A 25,979-nucleotide genomic window follows, 5' to 3' on the forward strand; every position below is an offset into this window, starting at 1 on the left:
GCTTCTTGGTACCCTTGTCCTCAGCCTTCAGCACCTGATGACGTCTGGGAGGCTGATCCTCCGGGAGGCCCTTGTTGACATGAACCACAGAGTCACTGGTGTAAGTCCTCCGTGGGTGGCCTGGCCATCAGCAATCAGGAAGGCTTTGTGGGAAACCTTGTGTGGTGCTTCCCAGGTAGATTTGGGGCTGATGGAGAGTGCAAGGTGCTGCTTTGAGCCTGGGAGTGCTGTGGCATTTGTGACCTCTCTGCGCAGGGGTGCAGCCACTTCACACCCATCGAGCGGTTGTAGGAGCATCCAGAAGTGCGTGGGTTGGGCTGGGGGCCCTGGAGACCTGCTGAGGGCCTGGATGAGCAGAAGGAGGCTTAGTAAAACCTCTCCAGGTCTGGGCGATGGATGTAGGAGGTAGCATTTCATCTGCTTCCTGCACCACGCAGCGCGTGGGTGTGGGCTGCTGCAGGGTGTGAAGCAGAGGGGAGGCAAAGGTGGCAGCTTTGCCACCTCTGGTGAGCTTTTGGGTTAAATACCAGTGCTAACCAGATGGCTTAATGATGGTCTGGGGCAGCGTGAGCGGCTCTGACACCTGCCTGCTGCTCTGCTCTGTGCCGTGGGTCTCACTCCCCTCCTGTGCCAGGGCTCACTGGGCCCTTTGTGCTGGTGGAAAATGAATGCAACCCAAAAATGAACTGTTCCCTGCCGGCTGGGTGTGCAGGCATGGTTCAGTGAATGCTGGACAACCAGGGCTCAGTGCCAGGAGTGCGGGCAGGGCCGGGAGGAGGAGAGGCAGAGGCAGACTGCCCTGCGATGTGCTGCGCCCCTGTTTGTCCTTCCCATGGGCAACCTGACTCACCCCCGCAGTGGCACTTGGGATGCAGCTCTGTGGCTTTCCCGTGTTGCTGAGCTGGCTGGATCAGGGAGCAAGTGCATGTGGAAACTGAGCATTTCCAGGATGATTTTTAGCCTGATGCAGCTCACTGCATAAATGTTCATGCTGGCAAATGGACAGGGACTAGACTGACACTTCAGCAGCACTCCATGCTGGTGATGGTTTGAGGGAACTGCGCTAGGGGCACTTACACTACTGTAAGGTCAGAGTGGCTCTGTGGCCCAACCCTTTGCCCCTGGCTGCCTCTTCACTTGTGCTAACAGTAGCACTCATGCTGATGAGCCACTCCAACCAAAAACCAACTGCATTCGGTTTTGCCAGGTTGGTTTTGGATTGTGCAGCCCTGGCTGCACAAGGGCTGCGGGGGACAGAAATAGGGCAGGCAAGACTGGACACCCATCCAAAAGCAGCCTGAGACCCTCTCCCTCAGCTCAGCTCAGCTGGGAAGAGACACGTTGCCAAGGGAGAGAGGCTGTTTCAACTGCTGCTCCTTTAGCAAAGTGGGAACAAAGCCCTTCCTACTACTCCAATTCCTGTTCTTCTCTGGGACTTGAGTTATTTGCACCCCTTTTCTGCATTTGTGTTGGTTTGAGATCAGGCTGGTCACCTGCAGACCAAGTGTTTTCAGACCTGTGCTGGCTGTGCCGATACCCAACATGCCCATACTTCTCTGGCCGTCCTTCATTGCTAATGCTAAGTCGATGTCTCTTGTGATGCAGACTCTGGGTGTGCTTATGGCTTCTGTGGTGTTTTAAACCAAGCTGTCATGCCTGGGGATGCTCTGCCAGCTGTCTCATGCCTCCCACAGAGACCCGGCTCCAAACCCCTGCACGTTAGTTTGCTCTGTTGCAGGGCTCTCCCCACTTTCCTTGTCAAAAGTGCCCCGAGATGGCTCTCAGGGGCCTCTCCGTGGTATATTTTAGATTTGGAAACTTGAGCCAGCTTTTATTCAGTGAATCCTGGAGCTTGGGAAGCTGTAGGGGAGGGAGTTTGATTAACTCTAGCTTGTTGATGGAGGCAGACAAGGAGAGTCTGGTATAAGTAGGCTTCTTGTGGGGTTGTGACCGCCTTCCTTCCCCTTCTTTCCACCAGCATGCCACTTCTTTTTTTCTTCCGCGCCCCCCTTCTCCTTTTCTGTGACATTTCTCCAGTTGTTTTGTGGCTGCCAAGCTCTCAGGCAGTTTTGTTTTCTGTTTGTAGATCTACATTGAGTTGGATTTGCGCTACCAGCCTCCAAATGGCTCAGCTGGGACCTGGGTTGAAGAGGACTTTGTCTATCAGATGAAAGACAGGTACTGAAATCCCGGGAGGAGCAAATTTCCAGGCAGCTTGTACAGCTGCCATTGCCAGTGGCAGCCTTTGGGATGCAATCCAGCCTCATTTACTCTCCACCTCTGGCCAGGCTGATGCATGTCTGCTCTACAGCAGCAATAAGTGAGCAGGGCTCTTGGAAAGAAAATACCTTGTCTTCACAAAAAGCCTGTGACTGCAACAACCCACTGCACCCTGGGAGTCCTTTCAGACTTGAGAGCATTTCTGCAGCCTTCCTGGCTGACGGGAGCAAGACACTGGTTGCAAAGTTGCAGAGAGCATGGCTTTGGACTGTAGCAACCCCAGGCACCCTGCACAGAGGTGGTGTCCAAAGCCAGGGAACATGTGGGTGTCTGGGCGGACAGGATGACAGGCAGCAGCAGGGTCTGGGGAGTGTCACTTCTGGAGTGCCAGAGGCAAAGCAGCAGGCACACAGGGTGGACAGTGGAGAAGTATCGCTTAGGAGGATGCTCGTGTCCCTGCCAAGAGCCAAGCAGGAGCATGGCTGTGGCACTGTTACTTAAATGCATCAGTGAACAGCCGCAACACACTTGTTTTTTCAGCAAAGCATCTGTTTTTCTTACAGTTCGGAGTTAATCATCCGCAATCCTGGATTTGAGGAGCTGGAGTAAGTAGCCATACTTGAGTGTATCAGCTCACCCTCCTGGGTGGAGGGGAGTGCACAGTCCGCTCGTCAGGGATGATGATGTGGCGCATGATGTGGCGGGGGGTTTGCAGGGCAGCTGAGGGGCCGAGAGCGAGTGAACTGGACAGGAGGGCTGCCACGCTGGGCAGAAAGCTGGCGAAAGGCCTGGAGACTGATGAGGAAGAGGAAGATGAGGAAGAAGATTTCTACGATGTGTCTGAGATGGAGGTCTCGGGCATTGTCTTCAGCCCTGTGAAGAGGTATCCATGGGGTGCTCTTCTCTCTTGCCCCTGCTTGGGCTCTGGGGTGGAAAGTGCCAGCTTATGGGGTGATTTCTAGGGGAATCCTGCATCTCTTGGCATTCTGCTTCTGCGAAATGTCAGAAACCTTCAATCTCCAATGGCCCCAAACAGGGACTGTTGGGGATTTAATCGTTCCCAGGGCAAGGAGCCATGATTTTCCAAGGTTTCAGTTGCCTTGGTGGGGGCTTGCTCAGGTCCATGTAGATGAAGAGATCTGCTCACCCGGGTTGTTTTTCTGTGCAGCCGCTCCAGACTTTGCTCCGCACGGGACCTCTTTGCCACCCCAACCCCACAGAGCTTCCAGGTACTGCAGCGTTGGGTGCGTGTCCCTGCAGCTGCCTCTGGCCCCGCAGCCGCCTCTGGCCCCGCAGCCGGTCCCTCGCTGCCTTGCTGCAGGCCTGGGCTTCTCCAGTTGCCACATACCCCGGCAAGGCCTCTGGCATGAAGACACCTTCTTGCTTTGTGTGGCTTCCCTGGGCAAGGTGTGAGATTCCCTGAATGGACTGCATCCATGAGTGCTGGCTCCAACATCAGCCAGCCCAAGAGCAGAATTTCTTTTTGGGCCAAGTACTTAGCTGTGGATGTACAGGAGAAGGGAATCAGCCTGACAGCCACATGTGCCACTGCAAAACACTGCCTGAGCATAGCTTCGGAAAGCACCCAGGCAGGGCTGGTGCCTGCCAGCTTCCCCAGGGCCTTGCCTTGGGCCCCCAGGGAAATCTGTGGGACATGGCTGGGGGTGGAGGGCTGCTGCAGGGGCTTTCTTGGAGGTGCCGGGAGGCTGGTATGAAGCTGTGGCTCTGGCCAATGCTCTGACATCAGGTTTATTTGAAACCCCTGTGAAGTTTGGAAATGGAGTTCAGTCCCATCTTGTGCCCTGCAGATTTCAGGGCAGGTCTCCCAGCCTGGCTATGGATTTAAATACTTCCCTGGTTCTAAATAATGGACTCACATTTCAGTCTCCTGCTTTTCAGGGCTGGGTCCTGTCCACCAAGCTTTTGTGGGGGGTGGAATTTCCTACCATCCTTTTCTTGAAGTTATTATTCTTCACCTTAACAACTGCCTAGTTGCTTGTACTGAGAGCAAATGTTGAGAACATGTCTTCCATGTCTTAGACCCGTAACCAGTAGCAGCAAATGAGACAGCCACATTCCAGTCTTTCCAATGGTGTCCATCTCAGTAGGATTCAAAGAGGAGTATTGACACAAGATACAAAGAGCATCTTCTCCAAGATGCTCTGTGGACCTCACCATGTGGGAGCAGAGGGTTTGCATCCCCTTGGGATCAGGAACTGAGTGGGGACAGTGCTGCTGGGGGGACAGTGCCGCTGGGGAGGCCACTCTTGTCAAAGGTGCTGGGGATTTAACACTTCATTTCCTTGCTTGTCTGAAAGAAACAAATATCTTGAATACCATTTTGGTTTGTCCTGGCTATAGCAGATTTCATCAGCCATGCTCTTGCCTGCCCCAAGTGTCCACCCCCGCGGCAAGAGGGTCCTGCACATTTGTGTACTGGTATTGCTGAAACAAGCTCAAGTTGGAGCTGGAAACGAGGAGAGGGCTGATGCGAGGGTTTTCTCCCACATTTTCTCAGGTTGGGATTAATATCATTGAAGCGCAGAAGTTGGTGGGTGTGAACATTAACCCCTTTGTGGTAGTCAAGGTTGGAGAGGAGAAGCGGCACACGGCGACGCAGAAGTCAACAAACTGCCCCTTCTACAATGAAGTATGTAATATGGACAGAGGCTCTGTCCTTGCCCTACCGGTGTCCCAAGTGGCTGGGGCAATCCTTGCAGGGGATGCTCGGGATGCAGCTGCTCTCAGGCAGAGGTGCTTGTGGGGCCATGTTGGGAGCCGGGGGCTCAGCTGTCTTGCTCTTCTCTTTCAGTATTTTTTGTTTGAATTCCATGAGCCAAGGGACATTTTATTCCACAGACTCATAGAGATCTCGGTAAGTATGTCCTCCTCTTTATCCTTCGTTGGTAACTGGTACAGCCCAGCGCTTCTGCATGTGGATGCTGGGAGTGATGGGCAAAGCAAGGGTACCAGTACCAGGCAGGTTTTCCAGCCAGAGGCATCTGCCCCGCAGAGGGACCAAAGGAGCTTCTTGCAGTTACAGTGGGGCAGAGACCCGGCCCCGCTCTGAGCCAGTGCTGCCTTCCCACCTCCTCTGTGTCAGGTTTTCTCTGCATCCAGTGACTGAAGTGGGGCTGCTGAGGCAGTTTCTTACCCATTGCCTTGCTGCCCTGCTGTTTTGGGGGTGATTCCCTGCTGCCTCTTACCCTGGAGCCTCATCCTGCAGGTTGTGGAGGCAAATGACTGGTGTGAGGGGAGCTCAGCAGTGATTTGTGCTTGTAGAAAAGCCCAGGCAGGCAGAGAGCTGTCTTCAAAAATCCCCTGACCCAAAGTGCAGGGGCTTCTCCAAGACATGGGGCTTTTCTGAAGACAGCTAAACCCAGCCAGCATCTCCTTTGCCACACGATCTCCAGCACTTTCCCTTTGAAAGGCTGCATGTCTCTTCTGCTGGTGTGGGTTCAGCAAGCACTGAGCAAGGCTTGGGTTTTGGGAGAGACACTAGCCTGGTGGGGGCATGGCTCTGTCCTGGTCCAGCAGGATATGGATGTAGGAGTCCTTGTGGGAAAGCAGGTCTGCCCTTGGTCTGTCGTAGGGGTTTAGCTTATGTGGGGCTGGCAGAAGAAGCTGAATTGGTTGCACGTGAATTTGCCTTGGCCCAGGTTTGTCTGAGGGCTATGGGCTGGTGGGCTTTGTGGGAATGGTTGGGCAGGAATGGGTTTGTCCCAGGCTAACTCAGATGGGTCAGTGTGCATGAGGAGCTTGCAACCACTGCCTGAGCTGTGTGTTGGAACGGGCATCTCTTAGCAGTCCTGTCTTCCTCAGAGATGTCTGGATGTGTCACCTGGCTGCCCACATCTCTTGGTGCTCAGAGGGATTTGTGCTGTTTGCAGGTTTTTCACTCAAAGAAGATACCATTCCTAGGAACGTGCATAGGAACGTTCAAGATGGATGTTGTGACGGTGTACAGCCAGCCGGGTATGACCAACTGTACTGCGTACCTGCTCCCTGACCCCGGCTTTGTCTGAAACTGATGTTTCCTTTGTGCTCTGCTGGGTCTGGTGAGGGCCCTATCTTTAAAGCACTTAGTTCACGTGAGGACCAGCACTTGCTTCTCCTCCTGGCTGTCTGAGGGCTGGTGACACCTCCTGCACCTTCAGAGGCAGGGTCAGGGCAATCTTTGTGCAGATGTAGTTGGGATGTGCAATGGTAACCTGGGCTCTCCACAGCGAACTCCTTCCCTTCCCTCTCAGATCATAGGTTTTTCCAGAAGTGGGCTGTTATCAGTGACCCCATGGACACGCGGGCAGGCGTGAAAGGCTTTGTGAAGTGCAACATCTCTGTCACTGCACGCGGGGAAGTTGTGGGCTCCCTTCCCACCTCCTCCAGCAGCCAGGATGAGGATATTGAAAGGTAGGTGCAGTGCAGCCTTGCATGGCCCTGGGGAAAACAGTCATGTTTCTCTTCACACTACCTTTTTTGCCTCATTTTTCCATATTCTAATGGGGAAAGACCCAGGGAAAGAGATCTGTGGTGGGGCAGGATCCAAACCTCCTGCCAGTCAGGGCATTTCCCAGCACTGTGTTTCTGTGGCTCCAGGAGAGAGCCAGAACATGAATTTGTCTTTCAGGAACCTGCTCCTGCCTAAGAGAGTCCCTGCAGAAAGACCCTGGGCCAGGGTCTGCATCAAGCTGTATCGTGCTGAGGGCCTGCCCAGCATGAGCGCAGGCATCATGGGTGGTTTCTCCAAGATCATAGGGGAGAAAAAAGTCTTTATCGACCCATACGTGCAGGTCTCGTTCTGCGGGCAGCAGGTGAGTCTGCCAGGGGATCTGCGTGGGGCCAGGCTGATCCTCCCTTGGCTGTGTGGCAGCATGCGCTGGGCTGATGCTTCCAGGAGCCTCCATGGGACACAGCAATCCCACCTGAGACAGGCTGGGAGAGCCCAAGTCTTGCTGTCTTTGGCAGTGGCCTGAGCCATGCGGTCATGGATGCACGGTGTCTGGATGAGAAGGCTTTTATGGGACTTTTGTCTCTGCAGAGAGGTGCACGGGGGACAGCCCCAGCTCTGAGCACAGCCACTGGCTGAGCTACTGGCTGTGCAGGCAGAGATTTCACATCCCTAAACATAGGGAGAGGGTCAAATAAATCCTGGAGTGGAAGTCCTCTGTGGCAAGCTGGACTCAGCCTGACACCCTCGGGAGAGTTTACTGAGCTAATAGCCCTTTTCTTGCACCCAAGGCTAGGGTTTCTCGTCCTGTGATATCCATTAAGATGAGAATCAGTCCCTGGGCAGCCTGGTTGGCCTGGGGGTGCTCCCAGGGGACCCTGCAACACCTCTGGATCTGGTGGTGCTGCCTGCTTGCTTCCAGTGTTTCCCTTGGCTGTGCAGGGCACGGCCAGGGCCTTGGGACAGCCCCCCCTTGATGAAGCACAGAGAGCAATTGCTGGGATGGGGGCAGGAGCAGGGACACTGCCACCTCCAGAGCCTGCCCAGCACTGTCTGCAGGCGGGACAGGAGAACATACCATTCCCAGAGAGGCTCTGAGGCATCCCTTGCTCTGGCTGCTGGCTGGGACTGCGTGGCTTTCACACTTTCTCCTTTCCAGGGGGAAACATTGGTGGAGACGAACACCACTGACCCTGAGTGGAACGAGCAGATCAGCTTCATCGAGATGTTTCCGCCTCTGGCCAGGAAAATAAAAGTCCAGGTGCTGGATGATGCCAGTGTTGGTGATGTGGCCATCGCTACACACTACATTGATCTGCAGCAGATCTCGGACTCTGGCAGGAATGGTGAGGCCTGGCATGGCTGCCCCCAGGGCAGGGCATCCTGAGCAGCCCCACGCCATGTACCCTCTGCTCAGCCATGGTGGTCTCCTGGAGGTGGGAAGCGGGAGTGGCTGAAGCATGCTTACATCCCTGTGTCATGGCTGGCTGTCTTCTTGGGGGAAGGTCTCTCTGCAGCAGCACCCTGTGGTGTAATTAAACCCTGTCCCTGTTGCTGCAGGCTTTAACCCCACATTTGGCCCAGCCTGGGTGAACCTGTATGGCTCCCCCCAGAACTCGGCTCTGCGGGACATCCACAAGGACCTCAATGAGGGCATGGGTGAGGGGATCTTCTACCGCGGGCGCATCCTTATGGCCATCACGGTGGAGATCTTCAGCAGCCCCAGCATGGCAGAGAGGAAGCTTGGGGACAAGACGAAAGGTGCCCTAAGCAAACTGAAGTTGAAGAAGAAAAGTAAGAAATCCAAGGAGAAAGCCAAAGAACTGAGCCAGCTGCAGGGAGAGGAGGCTGGGGGCTCTCAGGAGGCCGAGCAGCCCAGGGAGGTCACTGTGGAGGTGGAAGAGCTTCATCCACTCCCCGAGGTGAGTCCTGCCGTGCTGGCATGGCTGATGCACGCCAGCCTGCGGCATGCACAGGCCTCATGGGAGAGAGGCAGTGGGATCACTTGCTGGTGTAACAGTGCTGGAGCAAACCCAGCCTGCCCATTGCTGGGCCATCCAGGGCTCTCTGAGCCTCTGCAAGGGCTGAGGCCACACCTGCAACCCCAAAACTGCCTCCCACAGTAAGGCTGAAGCATCCCCACATGCGCTGCCTTCCTGGCGCAGGGAGGACTCTCACATGGGTGATATTCCCAGGGCACAGCTGCCTTTGAGCATGTACTTTTTCTCCCCTGGAGCCAGGGAGCTGTTAGCTGGCTCTGGGTCTCCACTTGGCCTGAGAAAGGCAGGCAAGATGCAACTGTGTTGGTACAGTAGCCATCCCTTAGCCTACAAACCTGCTCAGTAGCGTCACACAAGCATCAACCAAAGCCACGGCTCTGCACCAACCCTGTGGGATTTCCAAGAAAACTTGTCCCGCATCTGGCAGCCCAGAAGTGGTGACCTCAGCAGCATCCCACTGATGTCCTTTGGGAGGGCTGACAGGCACCAGCCATGCCCTGGTGCTCTCTGAATTTCTGTTGAGGCGGAGTTTTGGCACACGAGGCTCTTGGGCTGATTTCTGTCTCCTTGCTCAGAATGTGTTGGGGAGGAAGGAGGAATTCCTCCTCTTTGCTGCCTTCTTTGAAGCCACTATGATGGAATCCTCTCTCAGCTCCAAGCCCGTCAGCTTTGAAGTCTCTATAGGTGGGTATTCCCCAGGGCCCTGTGTCCAGAAACTATGGGAACAGCGCAAATTTCCCTCTGACAGCCCAAGTCAGCATTGCAGTCCTAAGGTGCCAGCCCTTGCACAGCTCATGTCTCCGAAACAGGAACTCAGGAAGGATAGGGTATGAGGCCAGGGTGTGTGCACAGTACTTTAATTACCTTAAAAGTCTGGATACTCTCCTATGGGATTGGAGATTTGCAGTATTTGAACTACCTGTTTGGGGAGAGTAGTTGAAGCTCTCCTGGGAAGTGGGGGTGAGAAGAGGTAGAAGGGTTTGGGAGCAAGAAAGGGCAGCAAAGGAGGGGAAGCTGGGATACTGGGGTTGGCCATGTGGTGCTGAGGGGCTGTGACAGCGGTTGATGGGGAAACAATGGTAGGAGAGCAGGTCCAAGCCCCCACCTGCTAAGCTGGATGGGCGGAGATGCTTGATGCTGAGAAGTCTTTCTGAGTGACTGCTGCTGACCCCAGTGAAGGGGTGTAGATGGCAGTTAGCAGGCACTTGGTGGAGCTGGTGGAACTTGAAGGCATACACAAAGACTTCCTTGTAATTGCCCAGCTCCCTCTCAGATCTCCTGGTTGTCCACGTGATGCTCTGATGGTTGGATGCTACTGAACTGCTAGTTCCAAAAGCAGTGCATGCCCATGTGCTTCTCTTGGCAGGATGATTGCACTCTGATTTTGCAAGCTAGCAAACTTGTTTAACAGTGATCCCACTTACCTGTTTACTCTTTAATGCTTGACTTCAAGGAAACTATGGCAAAGCTGAAGAGGTTGTGACCAAAGTATGGAGAAAAATGGAAAAGGGAGAAGTGAAAGAAGAGAAGCAGCCTTTGCTGGACCCTGGTTCAGATGGTGAACTGGATGTTGAAGTCCTGGCCCCAGCTTCAGCAGCACTGAGCAAGTCAGTGACAAACAGCCAGAGCCCAGAGCCCATGGAGTATGACAGGTGAATCTTCTTCATCCTTCTTTCCCACCTGCCCTGGTCCTGCCCCAGCTTCCCAGGTTGGTTATTCCAGATGTTATTAGAGGTCTGCTCAGCAATGCAAGTGCTGTGCAGGTGTTTCTTCTCTTTGCAATCCTGCAGCTTGCCATGGCCTAGCTGGCTGCCATTGCCCATTAAGCCCTACAGGCCCTACGGTGTCTGCTTGATGTGTGCAGGTGGCCAAGGACAGGGTCCCAGGGAAACTGTGACCCATCAATAACAGCCATCCCTTTTCTGGTTAACAAGCAGCATCCTAACGGCTTGATTCCAATGAGGAGGAAAGAGAGGAGTACTCCGGCAAATTCTGTCCTATGTTGGGCAGGCGAGACACATACACAAGCTCTTCTGATGATATGAATGCTGCCTGGTTTGTCCCACAGGCCTGGCAATGACTTGGTGTTTGCGTTGTGAGCCCTGTGCCTGCTACTACTCAGTCCCATAGCAGCAAGAAATCTCGGCAGCATCCCACGCTCCTATCAGCCTCATTCATCTGGGCACATGCTGCTCTTTCTGCTAGAAACACTGTGTGCTAGTTTGGGATGGCAAAGGGCAGATCCAGCAGCTTGCATCCGTGCCTGTGGTGCAGGCCCCAAAACAGCCGGTTCTCTGCGAGGAGGACAGAGCCCACATACTGCTCCCTGTGCTGGGTGTGCAAGCACTGCATTGTGACATGGCACATGCTTTCTGCAAACAGCAGCCGTAACCTCCTGTGCCTGCTGCCCTTAGGTCATACAGCTGCCTGCCCATGATGCATGAGAAACCCTGTGTGTACGTGTGGAGCTACTGGGAGGATCACACCTGGAGACTCTGCATTTCCAACCGGATTGTCAAGCTGGCAGAGCGCCTGGTAGTGTGTTCAGGGTGTCTGTCTGTGGCACGGTCCTTCCTGGTGTGCTTTCCTTGTAGTACATGCAGTTGCTCTGTGAGACATTTGCCTTAAACAGCCTCATCCCCCATGCGAGTCTGTCTCTCTCGCAGGGCTCAGTCCCACCTGCCCTTTAGATGTGTGGGGTAAGGCAGTGGGTGCAGAGCCACTGCCCGTGCTGTGCCGCAGCCTGGTGGTGTCTCCTGGAGGTGTGAGTGATGTGACATCTGTGACAAAAAGCTGCCAGTCCTGAGCTGCGTGTGCACTGGGGAGATGCTGCTGCAAGCAGACTCTCAGCCTTGGGCTGTCATCAGGAGGGTGCAGTCTCTTCCCAGGGCCTCGTCTTTCCCTTTTGGGCTTAGAAATCCAAAAGCAGAGCTTGCCAGTGTGTTTCAGTGGCTGCTCAAGGACTGAGACACAAGGTGTTGTAACAACCAGTGTTAAGGTTATCCCCAGGCTCCCGAGAGTCCCTGGCAGCGCAGTGCTGACCTGCAGCCCTCTCACAATCCCCAGCTCTGCAGAAGGGCACAAACCATTTGTGGAAAACGCATCCTTGCAATGTTTCACTCTGACCCTGCAGCCAGATGCAAGCTCCCTGAATGCTGTGCTTTCCCCACAGGAGCAGGGGCTGGACGACGTGGAGAAGCTCATGAGAAGGCCAAAGGCTAAAGCAGAAGAGCGGCTCAGAGAGGTGCTGGAGGAATTTGTAGCTGGTTGCAGGTTAGCACGTCCCTGATTTCCTAAGGTTTCTTGTTTTCAGGTTAGGAGGTTGTATCATGTTCTGCCTGGGCTGTGTGCGGCCTGCTCTCTCATCCTCTTGAGGTGGATGAGCGGAAGGAAACCAGGACGACCTGGGGAAAGGACCCTGTAGCTCTTCAAGCTTGGAGAGGAGACCCCAGTCCAGGGAAGCACAGGCATCACAGACTGCAGCCTTGATGTTCCTGGACTCCTGGGTGTTTCCTAAATGTTAGGACATTTCCTTCACTCTCTTCAATCATGCAGACAAGAGACTAGTGTTTCAATCACTGTGACTGCCCAGTGGGGTCCGACACTCACTTCAGTCCCCAGCCTTGTGATGGTGACAGTAGAGAGGGAGCCTCAGGTGCTGAGCAATCCCCAGAGTACCTTCCGAATCAAAAAGTTTGTAGAAGAGAGGGCATTGCTGGGACGGGGGGGGTTCTGATGCATCCGGATTAGTACCAGGGATTTGGAGCTTGTGCCCCTGCTGTGTGAGCTGAGCTCTGCCTGCTGGGTGCAGGGGATGCAGAGCCTGTACTGCTTCTCTCATTGCAGGCAATATTTACTCAGCACAGAGAGAAAAACAATGGCACATCCAAACAACCTTGACAGATGTCGGATGAAATACCTGATGCGCAATATCGTAAGCTGTGGGGCTTGATGGTGGTGGTAGGAGCCCATGCGATGTCCGCTGTAGGGGATGCTTCTGGAGGACCAGCTAGAATTGATGCTAACAAGGAAATGTGGGGCTAAGACTCATGGTATCAGTCATAGGCTTTTACTGCAGCGACTCCCACTTCTGCTCAGAGCAATACAGCTTCCAGCACAGGGAACAGAGGTAGGGACTGGCCATGGCTGCCTCCAGTTTTATGCAGATGCTGTGCCCTGATGCCATCCTTCCTCTCCTGTGGGACGTGTGGCTGACCACATGCATGTTGCTGCCCAGTAGGTTGCTGGAGGCCTTTTGGTGCAGGCTATTCCTGTGGGCAGTTTTGGGGGAGCTCACTGAGACCCACTTCCCCTGGAAACTCAACCCATAGGCTGGGTGCCCATGCAGCAGATCTACAACAGCCATACATCTGCCTGTCCCCGGAGAGGGCACCGTCTAGGCACTCATAATCCTGTAGACAAGGCCAGCTAGCTGAATGAGAGCACAGTTACATACCCTCCATCACAGCATGGCAGAGCACGGCTGTAGTCATAGTCCCCATCAGACTACAAAGCTTTGAAAGGCTGACCAAAATGCAATGACAGCAGCAGGAAATAAAATTTAGGCATGTCTGGGTTCCAGCTCCCTTCCCTCTGCCTCCCTGCACATCGTCACCTGAGCTGTGGTTAAGGTACTCTGGTAAGACTGAGACTCTCTGAAAGAGAGAACCAGCCCAAGAGTTGAGTTTTCTGGCCTTGTTAGTCCATACTTGGTTTGCACCCTGAATTCCTTCTGGATTTCACTATTAGTTTTGGTTCATCACAAAGTCTCTTCTCATATGTGTACACTATCAACTAATGGACATGAAAGCCCAGCCCTGTCTTACAGTTTCCTACATCTTCGTATTCCCATACTTCTGTGGCCCCAAGTTGCTCCTTGTTTGAAGCCTCCCCCAGGCACTGTCTGGAGCGTTAGACCACCAGCTTCTGAAATGTTTATTCCTGATACATCTTTCTGCCCCAAATGATGCTCATGGACTTCTGTTACCGGCTGGTATCGGCAGAGCTGATGAGTCACCGGAGTCTCCAGTTCTTGGCACCCTTCACTAAATGGCTCGCAACAGGTTCATGGAGGTTTGCTCTCAGCAGCTGGGGAGTGAGCCGTGGTGGAGGTCAGGGCGTGCTGGGGCAGGATGGATGCGATCAGCACATGGGTGCTTCATTGCAGAACCCCTGCGAGGGGTGCCAGCATGGCATGCCTGGGTCATGGCTGGGTGCGTGACGGCCATGCTCTCTGTTCAGATGCTGTATGCAAAGCAGGGGCTTCGCATGAGGCGGCGGCTGACTCGAGCCAACGTCAAGGAGAAGGTTAAGGAGACGAGGAGGGTCCTGACAAAGCTACGCTTCATGGCTAAAGAGGTACAGCTGCTCCCAGGTCACCCCATTGCTGAGCAGGAGAGGGCACTGGGCTGGCTGCTGGGGCTCTTGCTAGCCTGAGTTGGGGCTTTTCCTCTGCTGTCTTTCCTTGCTATGTAAAAATCCCAAGTTCCAGCTACTAGAAATTACCATATTTCACGTAACGGCTCTTATGAGGGATGAGGCTTGGCAGCTTTACAGTTGGTGACAGAGCAGGGGTCTAAGCAGCTCAGCAGTGGGTTGGAGGCAGAGCTGGGCTAGCTCCAGGCCACCCGGGCCTCCCAGCCCTATCTGCCTGGCCAGCCCAAGGCCGTGCCTGCAATGGGGCTGTGGGCAGTCTGCCTGGGAAAACAGCCTTGCCTGTGCTGCCTGCACTGCCACCAGGGACTGACCCTGGACACTTTCTGCAAATTTAGGCTTGCATTGAAATAAGGTCTCTCATCCATAACAGAGACTCTATTTTCAGAGTTTCACTGGCTCTGTTTTAAGTAACTCCGGAAAATCAGTGCGTTTGTGTAGTGTAAACCAGAATGCAATGTTTGCTGGAGTTAGGTAGACAGATGTTGTTGCAGTTTGGAGAAGTCTTTCACTAAGTGAAGTCAAATAATTTTCACACTATTTCACACATTTAGCTATGTGAGGCTAGACTTTAGCATGACCAAGATGCCACCCCTTGCACCACCAAGAGAAGCTGTCCTCAGGCTCCAGCCTCACAGGCTGGCTGCAGCTGAGCCCCCAGACAGAGAGAAACCTCCTCCCATTTTGCTCCCTGCAATTGGGTGGGAATGTTGCTGTCTCTGTAGAGCCAGCCCTGCACATACACTTGCCACTTTAGTCCCTGCTTGGAGGCTGGCGGTCTTGGTTTGGATCAGTAATAAATTGCTTCAGCTACTTATATACTGAAAAATTGCAAGAACAAGTCCCAAGTACAAGTGCAAACACTAATGGCAGGGAAACTGAGGTGGGGATGAGAACTCAGGTTAGAGTTTAAAAGAAGTCATTGCTTCCATCTGTGCATTTGCTTTATTGCAAGTCCTGCTCTCAACCCAAACCACAGCTTTACACTGGGCACTCATGTTGCTGGGATGCCAGCTAATGTGCTTCCTTCCCATGGATCAGCACTCAGGCTCCTGTCAAAGGTGTGGGGTAAAATGCCACTTCTCCAGACTCATGGTGGCTCCCTCTTATCGACATGGCATGGGGTTGAGTGCATCCTGCTGGTGTTCGCAATGAAAAACAAGGCGGATCACAGATCCTTCCAAGAAACCTGCAGAACCATATTGCAGGGCTGAGACTTTCAGAAGCATGTGCCCAACATTAGGCCCTTTATTTGCTTCTGGATCTCTAAAGCGCCGTGCAGCCAGCAGTCCCTCCTGCGAGGAGACGAAGCTTTCACCGTGTCAGTGGAGGGAGGACAAGATATGTGCTGTTCCTCTGCTGTGATGTTCCTCTCTTTCCTCCCTCTAGCCCCAGTGCACCCTCCCCGATGTCCTCATCTGGATGCTTAGCAACAACAGGCGTGTGGCATATGCAAGAGTTCCTGCACAGAACATCCTCTACTCGGTAGTCGAAGAGGAGAAAGGCAAGGACTGTGCAAAGATCCAGACTGTCTTTATGAAGGTAGGGTTTATATCAAAACAGTGTGCTCTTGCTTGCTTCACGCTGCTTCTCCCTCCTTGCTTCCAGCCCTCCTTCCTGAAATCATGCAGTTCACAAGGAAACACAGCTCTTGCTCCACCACTGCCTTTTTTGCCTTTGCCAATGTGGTGCTCTGTCTCCTGTGCTCTTCGGTTGGTCACTGGCTGATGGCGATTGTCTTGGTCTGAAGGGGGTGTGCTGAGATGGGAAACCTGCTAAACCTCCTGTGCTTTCAGGTCCCTCGCTTACACACTGGGGAGATCTTTGCCAAACTGGAAGTCTACATGTGGCTTGGGGTAACCAAATATGCAAAGAACTGTTTGGCGGAGCTGCCTGAGGAGTTCAAGTACCTCTCTGAGAGCGGACAGGAGATAGCCCAGCTCTCGGCATACAGTCCTCCCAGCCGGCTCAGCAGGGATGGTGAGTGCAGATGCCACTTTTCCACGGCTTAACTGTGTGAGCAGGAGAGCAGAGAGGTGAGAGGTCCTGCCCCAGGGTCAGTGTCCGAGGAGTAGCACCTGATCTATCATCTCCATGTCATCTCCAAGGCATGACTGGGACAGGCAGGTCCAGTTTGCTCTCATGAGGATGTGTTTGCACACTCACAGCTGGAGCGGCAGGCAGGACGGGTGCTTTGTAGGCACTGAATGTGCTGCCAAACTGGCAATGGGCATGAGATCTGGCCCTTTGCTGAGGCCTGGTGGTGCTCCACTGCAGCAGATGCTCACAGCAGGTCACTGCACATTTCACATGTCATGTCCTTCCCAGAGGTTTCTGGGGAGCCTGCTGAGCTTGTCTTGCTTGGCCAAATCTTTTGAGATGTGCTGGCCTTCTGAGAACCACAGTGAGTGCCCCTAGAAGTGGTACTCATTCCTTGCAGGATGTGCCCACTCCTACCTGGCTGGCCCTCTTCTTCATGCGTTTTTTGGCCTCACGCAGGGCTGGATTGGGGAACTGGGACCTCTATTCTCTTTTTCTTACCAGATTTCAGCTATTTCCAGCTCCGAGCCCATCTGTATCAGGCTCGAGGGATCCTCCCTGCAGATGACAATGGCCTTTCAGATCCATTTGCGAGAGTGGTGTTTTCGACTCATTGCCAGACCACCAGGGTGAGACCACTTAAACTCTTGCCTCTGCCTTCCTGGGGACTTGGGGAGAGAAAAATCATCATGTCCTCACTGACATACTGAAGGCCAGTGCTGTGGCAGTCCTTCTGGAAATTTTGTAACTCCAGGCACAAGGTATTTTTATGCTCTGGGTGGTGTGACTATGTTCAGGGAACATTTGACAAAACATACATATCATTGAGCATGGTCTCAAAGGTTGATTGGCATGTGCTAGTTGGCCCCAAGTGCTGATGTCATGCTTTTACCATCTCCCCTCCTGCCAGGTGCTGTGTGCGGCTGCGTGGGAGAGGGGATCAGCCCATGCTTCCTCACTCTCTTTACAAAGTGCATGTGGTTTGTTTCCACTGGCTGTGGTACACTTAGGTCTCCTGTCTCTGTCTGCAGATGCTGGAGGAGACACTGAGCCCCATGTGGAACGAGTTACTTTTGTTTGACCAGCTCATTATTGATGGGAAAAAAGAAGAGTTGAAAACAGAGACACCCATAATTATAATCAACCTTTTCAGCCACAGTAAATTTGTAAGTATGGCCATGCTGCCCTCCTGCTGTTGTTTGCAGGACAGGGAAGGCAGAGGAGCTCTGTGTGGGTGCTGTGAGCAGCCACTTAGGAGCCACATCTCTGTTTGGTTTCCATGACTCAGCTTGATCCTGGTCCACCGGTGGTGGTGAGTCCTGGGGACTGTGGCTGAGGTTGAGACTTTCTGCAGACTTCTGCTATGAGCTGGGGTGAAGCTGCTGGCTGCAGCGTGCAGATGGCTTGGAGATGCCCTGAGCCAGGGCCTGATGGGTGCTTGGTGGATCTGGGATCTCTCCTCTCTGGAGAAGCACTGCACCTCTCCCAGCTGCCTGCCCCGCTTCCTCAGCAGGGTCACGTTGCAGGGGGCTCATAGCCAGGGGAAGCCGATGTAGCTCTTAGGGCTGTTCCTTCCCCTCTGTCCCCCAGGTGTCATCTTCCATCCCTCCTCAGTCCTCCCTTTTGTGTCTTCATTAGTACTTTGAAGTCACACTCCTCTCCTGGAGCCTCATTGTTATCGTAAGGGGAATGGTGTAACTCGCACCGGATTCTCCTGTGTAGCTCAGTAGCTTTCCTGGGTCCATTTCCTGGATCCCAGTACAAGACAGACACTGACATACTGGAGTGAGTCTGGAGGAGGCCACCAAGATAGTTGGGATTGGAGCACAGGACAGAGTGAGGAGAGGTGGAGAGCTGGGTATATTCAACCTGGAGAAGATGAGGCAAAGGCAGTGTCTTATTGCTGCCTGCAGCTGCCTGATGGGAGAGGGTAGAAAAGGTGGAGTCAGACTTCTCTTGGAGGTACCCAGGGGCAGGATGACAGGCAATGGACACAAGTTGGAACAAGAGAAAAATTCAACTTGATATAAGGAAGCAATTTTCACCCAGAGAAGAGTTCAAATGCTGGGCCTGGAGTTCAGAGAGTTTGTGGGATCTGCATCCTTGGAGAATTCAAACCCTGGCTGGAGGAGACTCTGAGCAACTTGATCTAGCTTTGATGTCCTCCAGTGCAGGGTCCCAGGCTGTTTGCCCAGTTCTGCATGGAGGCGGACTGGGAATTAAGAGGAGCTGCTGCAGGCGTGTCTCTCGTGCTCCTAGCTCTGGATGGAGCAGAGGAAATCAAAGCAGAGGATGGCAAGGGTGGAAGAGCGGTCTTGTGCTGTCCCAGATTGGCTGGAATTAGTGGTGGTCTTTTCTCTGAAGTGGTAAGATAACAAAGGGATGCTTTGACCCATTCCCCCTGTTTCCTGCAGGGTTCCCCCGAGTTCCTCGGCCAGGCCTTTGCCGTCCCACAGGTGAAGCTGGTCGATGAGCCATACACCAAACCTGCCCTTCAGTTCTTTGATTTCTACAAAGGCACCAAAGCAGTGGGAGAGCTCATTGCCACTTTTGAGCTGATGGAGCTGGACTACAGTGGCTATTTGGAGGTAACGGGCTTGTAGGAAGCTGCACATGGTTGCCAGCTCTCTGGGGAGAGCTGTGTGGGTGAGGAGCTGGTTGCATTGGGCCCACCAGAGGATTCCCTGTTGAAAGCCACATCTGGCTTTCAACTGAAGGGAGGCTGCAGGGACAGAGACTGTGAGCACAGATCAAGGGGGAGGGAGAGGGGGCATGGCATGGAGTAAAAATGGCTTTCATCGCTTGGTATGTCCTGGCTCCACCTGTTCAGCCGTCAGTGCCTGAGGACGTGGAGCCCAAGGAGCCTGACTACCTGGGAGATCCCCATGCTGGACGGTTCATCATCCCTGAGGGCATCCGCCCAGTGCTGAAGGAGTTTCGCATAGAGGTGCGCTGCCTTCTACTGTGCTGGCTCCCCACTGGGCTGCACCAAGCAGACAGCACAGCTGGTCTGTGCAGAGGACAGGGCTTGAGGAGGGAGTCGGGTTTGGAGCGCAAATGTGCCTTTGAGGCCTGAGCAGATGCCAGAAATGGAGGTGTTTGACATGAGGGAGAAACCATCTCAGCAGTTTAACAGACAGAGCTGTTGGGTGGCCGGGTTGGGAGAGTGGCCTCATGCCTCTCTTGGGGTCTTGTGTCCTGCGGGGTGAGGGGGGTGGCAGCACCGGGCAGGGTTGCAGGCTGCGTGGCTGTGCCATGCCTGGCATGTCTCGAGCAGCCCGGCGGCTTCGTGTTGTGCTTCAGATCCTGTTCTGGGGCCTGCGGGACCTAAAGCGGGTGAACTTGTTCGAGGTGGATCAGCCCCAGGTGATCATTGAATGTGCTGGCAAGAAGGTGGAGTCGGAGGTGATCGTGGCCTACAAAGAGAATCCCAACTTCACTGAGCTGGTCAAATACATGGACGTGGTGAGTGGGAAGGGGGGTCCTGTCATGCCAGGGTGCACCGTGGCTGTCCTGCACCCGTGCACTGCCTGTCTGAATGGGGCAAGGTAACAGGAGGGGAGTTGCCCCCTGGGTTTTGCTCTCCTGTGGCCACATGGTTCAGCTGTAGATCAAAACCTTTGTGAAATTGCTCACCAAGAGCAGTCTCAGCCATTGCCTGTCACTGCAAGGCTTTGGTTTTTGGGCAGAGCTGCAAGGTGCTGTCAGACCTCCCCGTGTGTGGTGGGGCTACCACGGGTATCGCCCTTGCTCCTGTGAACCCCATGCGCGGTTCTTTTGCAGGACCTCCCAGAGCAGGTCTATCTGCACCCTCCCCTCAGCATCTTCGTGGTGGAAAAGCGGGCGTTTGGACGCACTGTACTGGTGGGTACCCACATTGTGTCTGACGTGATGAAATTCTCTCCCAGAGAGCTGGAGGAGGACCCAGAAGACGTGCCCAAAGGTGAGCTGCTTGGTGAGGTTCCTGTGGAGGCAGGAGGCAGGTTCTGCCAGTGGCAGAGATCCCTGGCCCTTCTGCTCCCTCCTAGCCAGGCAGGAAAGTCCTCTCCCAAGGCCCATAAGATGCCCAGCAAAAGCACAGCGTGGGGCAGGTTAGGGTTGGAGGCAGGTTGTGATCCTGGTCTGTAGCACTTGGCTCCAGACTGGTGTTCGGGAAACAGCAGCAGCCAAGCGATGGAGTGCTGTGTAAGGGCTGGCATCCCTCTTTGGGGATGGCAAAGGGCAATTTACAGACTGTTTTCTCCAAGGTTAGCTCAACATTTGCCTCCCCACCACACCAGCAGGGCTGTTAATCTGTGGATGTGGCATCTCCTTGGGGTCTCTTTCCCAGGCACCGTTTGCCTTACATTTGTAGAAACTAGAGGAGGGAGAGTGGCTCGTGAAGACGTCTTAGTCCAGCAGGACATTTAGCTGGGGCTAGATACTAGACAGTAACTTATCCCTGTACAAAGTCTGTGTCTAGAATCAGAGATATTTAGCCTGGGGAGGACTATTGTATTCACCTATTTCAACCCTCTGCGTAGCTGGGCTGGAGAGCTGTCCCCAGTGAGACCTCCATCAAGTTTTAGGGAGCTGGTCCACTAGGACCAAGGATTGAAAGGTTTACACTTCTCTCACATCGTTGGGTCAAGGTCTGTTCATTGGGTAATGGATTCACTAAGTAGCTCTGTGATAGCAACAGCCAGAGCTCCTGATCTGGAAGTGTGTAAATAAATATGGCATGAAGGGGAAGAAGCAAAGGATTGATTGATCTGTGGTCATTTCTGAGTAGGGAAGGTGTATCTCATAAATCTGAATTCCTGGGAGTCAGTAACAAGCATGTTGATGATGGTGGCCAGTCTCAGCACTGTACTTGGATTTCCAGTAATATTTTTGCAGGGTCTGCTATCAAAAGCTTTAAAAGCAATCACGCTATAGTGGGGTAACAGGGAGGGTTTTCCTGTGGAATAACAACTGGCCAAAAAGTAGGAAGCAGTGGGCAGAAATAAATGCATGGAAACATGAAGCTCTTTCTCTTCATCTCAGCTCGGAAAGTCTCATCCCAGCGTCTTCCCTCTCAGACTGTGGTAAACATTGGCCCAGCAGCTGGTGACCCAGGTCTCAGCACTCACCCCCTGAGTCTTGTGAAGGTCAGTCATGTGTTGTGCCCAGCAAATTTTGAAGTTTGGAAAGCCAAACTGAAGGTTACAAACAAAAAAGAAAGTTCAGAAGTTCAGAGTTAGGTTTCAACCACGTGTTTTTGCTCTGGACCCAAACACTCATCTCTCCTGCCTGTTCATCGGCACTGCTGCATGTCTGGGCTCTGGCATAGGGAGGAGAGCTGTGTTTCCTTGTGCCTTGAAAACTGCTGCTTTTGTAACAAAGCACAAACCTAGGGCTACAGGTAGCTTTGCACCTCCTGTGCTCTGCCTGAAAGCTAGGCCTCTGCCAGAGGCTCCCAGGGCACTAGAGTAGGGTGCATGGGTGTCCTGGGTGGTCCATTTCCTCCCTCTGAACTCTTCTCTGTTCTTTTAAGGCTCCTTTGAAGAAAATTCCTATCAATAAGCTTGTAAAGAAGGAGGATGAATATGAAGAGGAAAAACCAGAGCTGGAAGAACTGGATTGGTGGTCCAAGTACTACGAGTCCCTGAAGGAGCTGTATAACCAGGTAATCTTTTGTGACAGCTGCCAGCAGAGGGGAAAAGTGGCTGCACTGGCTTGAGGAAGATGTTTTCAACAGCACTAAGTGTCATAGGAGCCCTCCTGGCATGGAAGATGTGGGCTTTTGTGTGTCAAGCACACTTAAGGTAGCCAGGTATCCAGCAACCAGGTGGACTGATTTCAGCAGGCAATGGGAGTTGAAACATCCCTGAGGCTAGGTGCCCAAGTGGTTTTGAGAATACAGCTGGGCTTTTGTTGAAGCACTCCTGAAAATGTGACATTGCTGATTTTAGCTGCAATGCAAGGGCTTTCATGCTGCTTACTCTCTGTCCTGGCTGTCTTCCCAGGATGTGCTATGGGAGCAGGTCTGCCCCAAATTTCCTTCCTTGTCCTGTGTCCCTTAAATCCCAATCAAAAAAGCCAGCAGGAAGATTTGGGGAGAAGAAAAGGTCATTAAGGCACTCATTGGATACCCTCCTGCAATGACGTTAATGCTAAATGATCTCAGGCTAGGTATTACTGACTCTGCTGGCAGGAAAGCTTTGACAGTGTCCTATGCTTGGATGGAGAAGCCTTTGTTGTCAGGGATGTGGGGTGACTGTTTGTGTGTGTTTCAGACACGCAGTGATGAGGAAGATGCTGAGAATGATGACCTGAATGATACAGGTGAGTCCTCTAGCAATACCCAGCTCTTCTGTGGGGAGAGCCAGGACTTACACCATCCCAGAGGGTGCTGGGCTTGTGGGAATGGGGTCTGAGGAGGCAATGGCTTTGCAACATTCAGCAAAAACAACACAAAAGGGAGCAGAGAGACTGGAAACATTGGCAAGGGCTAACAAAGGCTATTTCAAGTTGAAAGCACCAAACTTGCTTCAGAAAAGTTTGGAAAATTGTGTTGAAGCAAGAGCCTTCCTAAGTGAGTAAAAAAACTGCAGAAAAATCAGCTGCAAGGATCATGGGATTGTCAGGGTGAGAGCAGGAAGCAAAGGTGGGATGGGGAGAGAGGATGGTGGAGAGGCAAAACTGTCCAGGAGCTGGGTGTCACTCTGTGCACGTGGGATACTCACCTGGGGTACAGGATTCACTATGAAGTAACAGAAAGACAGTAATAATAAACAGATGATCTGAGAATAGTCTTACAGCTGTAGGCTCAGGTTTGCGGAGGTGTAAGCAGTGACTTGCCTAGCAATGACGTGGGGAGGTGAGACAGTAAGTATAGAAATGATCTAAATCCCATTTAAGGAGAGGGCTGGAGGGTACCTGCATGCCATTAGTGCTCAAGGGATCTGGGGTCTTTGGGAAATGGGGCAAGGACGTACCCTCTCTGTCCTTGGGTTGCTGGTGCCCCAGAAAAAGGTCTAGCTATGCTCTCTCCATGCATAGCTGTCTGTGCCCAAAGTGGTAGTGATGCTTCAGTTAGACATCCACTGAAAACAGCAGTCCATCAAATAAGCATCCATCCAAAGAAGAGGGTTAACTCTCATGTGTGCCTTCCCTGGCAGCACCTGTGGGCTAGTCCAGCCACCTTCCTCCATTTGGTCTCTGCCCACTTCCTTCCTAAACAGTAGCCATGCAGGCAGGCAAGCCTGTGCCAATTTTTGCCACCCTACCCATCCAGCCGTGCCTTGCTGGGAAACCTGAGATGCCGTAAGGACACCTGTTACAGATGGCGATAGCTCCAGTTACCCTGACACAGGTCAAAGCCCTGGGTGAAAGTGAAAGCTGTTGCTGGGGTCATTTCATGGACAGACATGTGAAGTGATGGGAGAGATCAGAGCATTTCCTGATCTCCTATTGCTATTTCTAGATGGAGGGAATTTAAATGCATCCTCCATTGACATGGAAGCAGAAGATGAGGCAGTAATTGAAGCTGAACCTGCTCGACCCAAGAGGAAGCTCATCGCCACCCTTCAGGTGATTATTGGGGTGACAGATCTGGCCTCTTTCAACCCCAGCCCTTTGTCCATGTCCTCCTCACCTCCCTGCAGTGGAGGTTAGACTGGGAGGAGAACGTGCAGTGTGCGCTGGACCCCCATCGTTGCTGGGCTTTGAAACAGCTAGTGAGGCCTTGGAGCCAAGCTGGGATGTGTGCGCACATCTGAGGATGGGCCTGGGGGGACACGGGAAAACCATAACACCCCACACTGACTAATACAGGGGTAAGGTAGGACCAGGTGAAATGGTTGAAGTAGGGAAATGATGGTCTTTCTGACTCTCCTCCCCTTTAAGATGGCAGGAAAAGGCCCCAAAAGCCTTTCTACTTATTTCAGATCTACAACTCTGAGCTGGAAAATGAGTTTGATAATTTTGAAGACTGGCTGTGTATTTTCCCCCTTCATCGTGGCAAAGCAAATGAGGATGAAGATGGAAACGAGGATGAACATTTTGTGGGGAAGTACAAGGTACTGTATCATTTGAATGACATTTGTGCTGCATGTGGAAGAAAATCCTTAGGACAACCTGTATTTCGGAGCATGCCAACACCAGCAAAGCCTTGGAGAGTGCATGTGTGTGCAAGGTGATGTGAGGCCATGGAGCGGCAGGGCCAGGGTACTGTTGGTGCATGTTGAAGCAATTGTGTACTGTGGTCCTTTGTGAGTTGATGAATGCACCTGATTTAGATTTTTTTAGCTCTTGTAAGGAGAAAGCATGAAGCATAAAGACTCTTATTCTGGTTGGGGCCTCTGGGTATGTTCAGTATGCAAATAAGAATTAGTGAGCTTCACTGGTTTTAAAATTAGTAAAACCTGTTTAAAAGAGGCATCATCCTCCCACCCAGGAGCTCTTGAAGACTCTAAATATCAACTACAGAAGTTGATTTAACGAAGGTCCCTAGAAAACCTTTGGTGTCCCCTGCCTTTGGCAGTCCAAAGTGCCTGGAGATATTCAAATCTTCTGGCATTGGCAGTGGTCTGACAGCCGGCAGCCTAACTTGCAAGCAGGGACTGCCTGGGCCATGTGGACATGACAGTACCTTTGGAAAGGACTGTCCCCATGGGCACAGGGTGTCTGCGGTCTGCATGGGGCAATGGCTCTGATTTTCCAGTTGGCAGGTGAAGCTGGTCTTGGTGGCTCTAATCCCATCTGAGATACTATCTTTTGTATCTAGTTGTTACTTGCAATGTCTTTTCTGCAGGGCTCCTTCTATGTCTACCCCACTGAGGAAGCTGGCACAGAGCCCAAGGTCTCCGAGGGCATTCCAAGGAACAGACCCATCAAGGTTCTTGTAAGAGTTTACATCGTTAAGGTAAGTATCTGGTGGTGGTGGCAGTAATGCTTGGAGGTCTGTTGCTCCCTATGGATCTCCTGCTATTCTCTGCTCAGTAAATATGAGCAGTGGCACTTGTGAAAAACTTGATGCTGGCTTGAAGGCTCTGCCAGCCCAGTGGAAGTCAGCTACATCTTGTCCATGGGGAGCCTTCCATGCTTTGTAGCTTCAGGAGGTGCTAAAAATCCAGATTGGCATTTCTTGGCTCCTCTCGTTTGCCTTGAGACAGTGAGCAAGTACGTGGGCTGGCAGCTGGAGACATCAGTGGTTTGTTGAGTGGGGATTTGAGTGGGAACAAGTGCCTGTTTCACTGCTGGGGCAGCTGTTCGAGGGACCTGACCAGCGGGCTTGGGTGATCTCAGGCCTGTGCAGTGTTCCTTGTGCAGGTTGCTCTCTGCAGCTGATGTATGGCAGTACTTCTTGTGTATTCCAGGCTACGAACCTGTCTCCAGCAGACCCCAATGGCAAGGCAGACCCCTACGTGGTGGTGACTGTGGGGCAGGAGCAGAAGGACACAAAGGAGCGATACATCCCAAAGCAGCTCAATCCTGTGTTTGGAGAGTATGCAGGAAGTTTTCATCTAGCAGATTTAATAGGAATAGTGCAAATCTGGGGCTCAGGCTGTGGTCCAGCATGTGTGGTCTTCTGTTCCTTTCTGCTGGAGAATCTTATGCTGTAACACAAAGGTCCCAGGCATTTCTCTTGCCTCCGGCTGAGACAGGAGCCATAAGTGTTTTGGGTTAGGAGGCAAACACTCCCAAGGGCTTGATTTAACAGACAAAATAGCAAGCCAAGCAGCAACAGAGCATTGGAGAGCTTTTTCCCTAGCTCCAAGACCTCTCTCCAAGGGCATACATTCCTGGAAAAGTAACTCCTTTGTTTGAACATGCACACTGAAAACTGCATGCACTGAAAACTGCACACACTGAAC

At 52.8% G+C, this 25,979-nt stretch overlaps 1 protein-coding gene across 1 annotated transcript in view; it reads left to right on the forward strand.

The window, feature by feature from the left end:
* The window catches only part of LOC143167096 (fer-1-like protein 4), a 38,899-nt gene that overhangs the window by 3,278 nt on the left and 9,642 nt on the right, over positions 1–25,979 (forward strand). The window contains exons 4-36 of the mRNA XM_076352153.1: positions 1–100; positions 2,087–2,178; positions 2,784–2,825; positions 2,936–3,103; positions 3,389–3,449; positions 4,739–4,870; positions 5,033–5,095; positions 6,111–6,195; positions 6,471–6,630; positions 6,848–7,031; positions 7,827–8,013; positions 8,228–8,589; positions 9,243–9,351; positions 10,121–10,319; positions 11,082–11,202; positions 11,840–11,940; positions 12,514–12,601; positions 13,909–14,025; positions 15,490–15,642; positions 15,897–16,080; positions 16,645–16,769; positions 17,172–17,306; positions 18,555–18,728; positions 18,971–19,087; positions 19,444–19,605; positions 19,924–20,083; positions 21,166–21,269; positions 21,656–21,787; positions 22,398–22,446; positions 23,588–23,694; positions 24,051–24,182; positions 24,917–25,027; positions 25,482–25,609. Of these exons, the coding sequence (XP_076208268.1) occupies positions 1–100; positions 2,087–2,178; positions 2,784–2,825; positions 2,936–3,103; positions 3,389–3,449; positions 4,739–4,870; positions 5,033–5,095; positions 6,111–6,195; positions 6,471–6,630; positions 6,848–7,031; positions 7,827–8,013; positions 8,228–8,589; positions 9,243–9,351; positions 10,121–10,319; positions 11,082–11,202; positions 11,840–11,940; positions 12,514–12,601; positions 13,909–14,025; positions 15,490–15,642; positions 15,897–16,080; positions 16,645–16,769; positions 17,172–17,306; positions 18,555–18,728; positions 18,971–19,087; positions 19,444–19,605; positions 19,924–20,083; positions 21,166–21,269; positions 21,656–21,787; positions 22,398–22,446; positions 23,588–23,694; positions 24,051–24,182; positions 24,917–25,027; positions 25,482–25,609 (4,344 nt within the window). The remainder of the gene's footprint in view (positions 101–2,086; positions 2,179–2,783; positions 2,826–2,935; positions 3,104–3,388; positions 3,450–4,738; positions 4,871–5,032; positions 5,096–6,110; positions 6,196–6,470; positions 6,631–6,847; positions 7,032–7,826; positions 8,014–8,227; positions 8,590–9,242; positions 9,352–10,120; positions 10,320–11,081; positions 11,203–11,839; positions 11,941–12,513; positions 12,602–13,908; positions 14,026–15,489; positions 15,643–15,896; positions 16,081–16,644; positions 16,770–17,171; positions 17,307–18,554; positions 18,729–18,970; positions 19,088–19,443; positions 19,606–19,923; positions 20,084–21,165; positions 21,270–21,655; positions 21,788–22,397; positions 22,447–23,587; positions 23,695–24,050; positions 24,183–24,916; positions 25,028–25,481; positions 25,610–25,979) is intronic.

Source organism: Aptenodytes patagonicus, chromosome 14, assembly GCF_965638725.1.
Source record: "Aptenodytes patagonicus chromosome 14, bAptPat1.pri.cur, whole genome shotgun sequence".
Taxonomy (NCBI): Eukaryota; Metazoa; Chordata; class Aves; order Sphenisciformes; family Spheniscidae; genus Aptenodytes; species Aptenodytes patagonicus.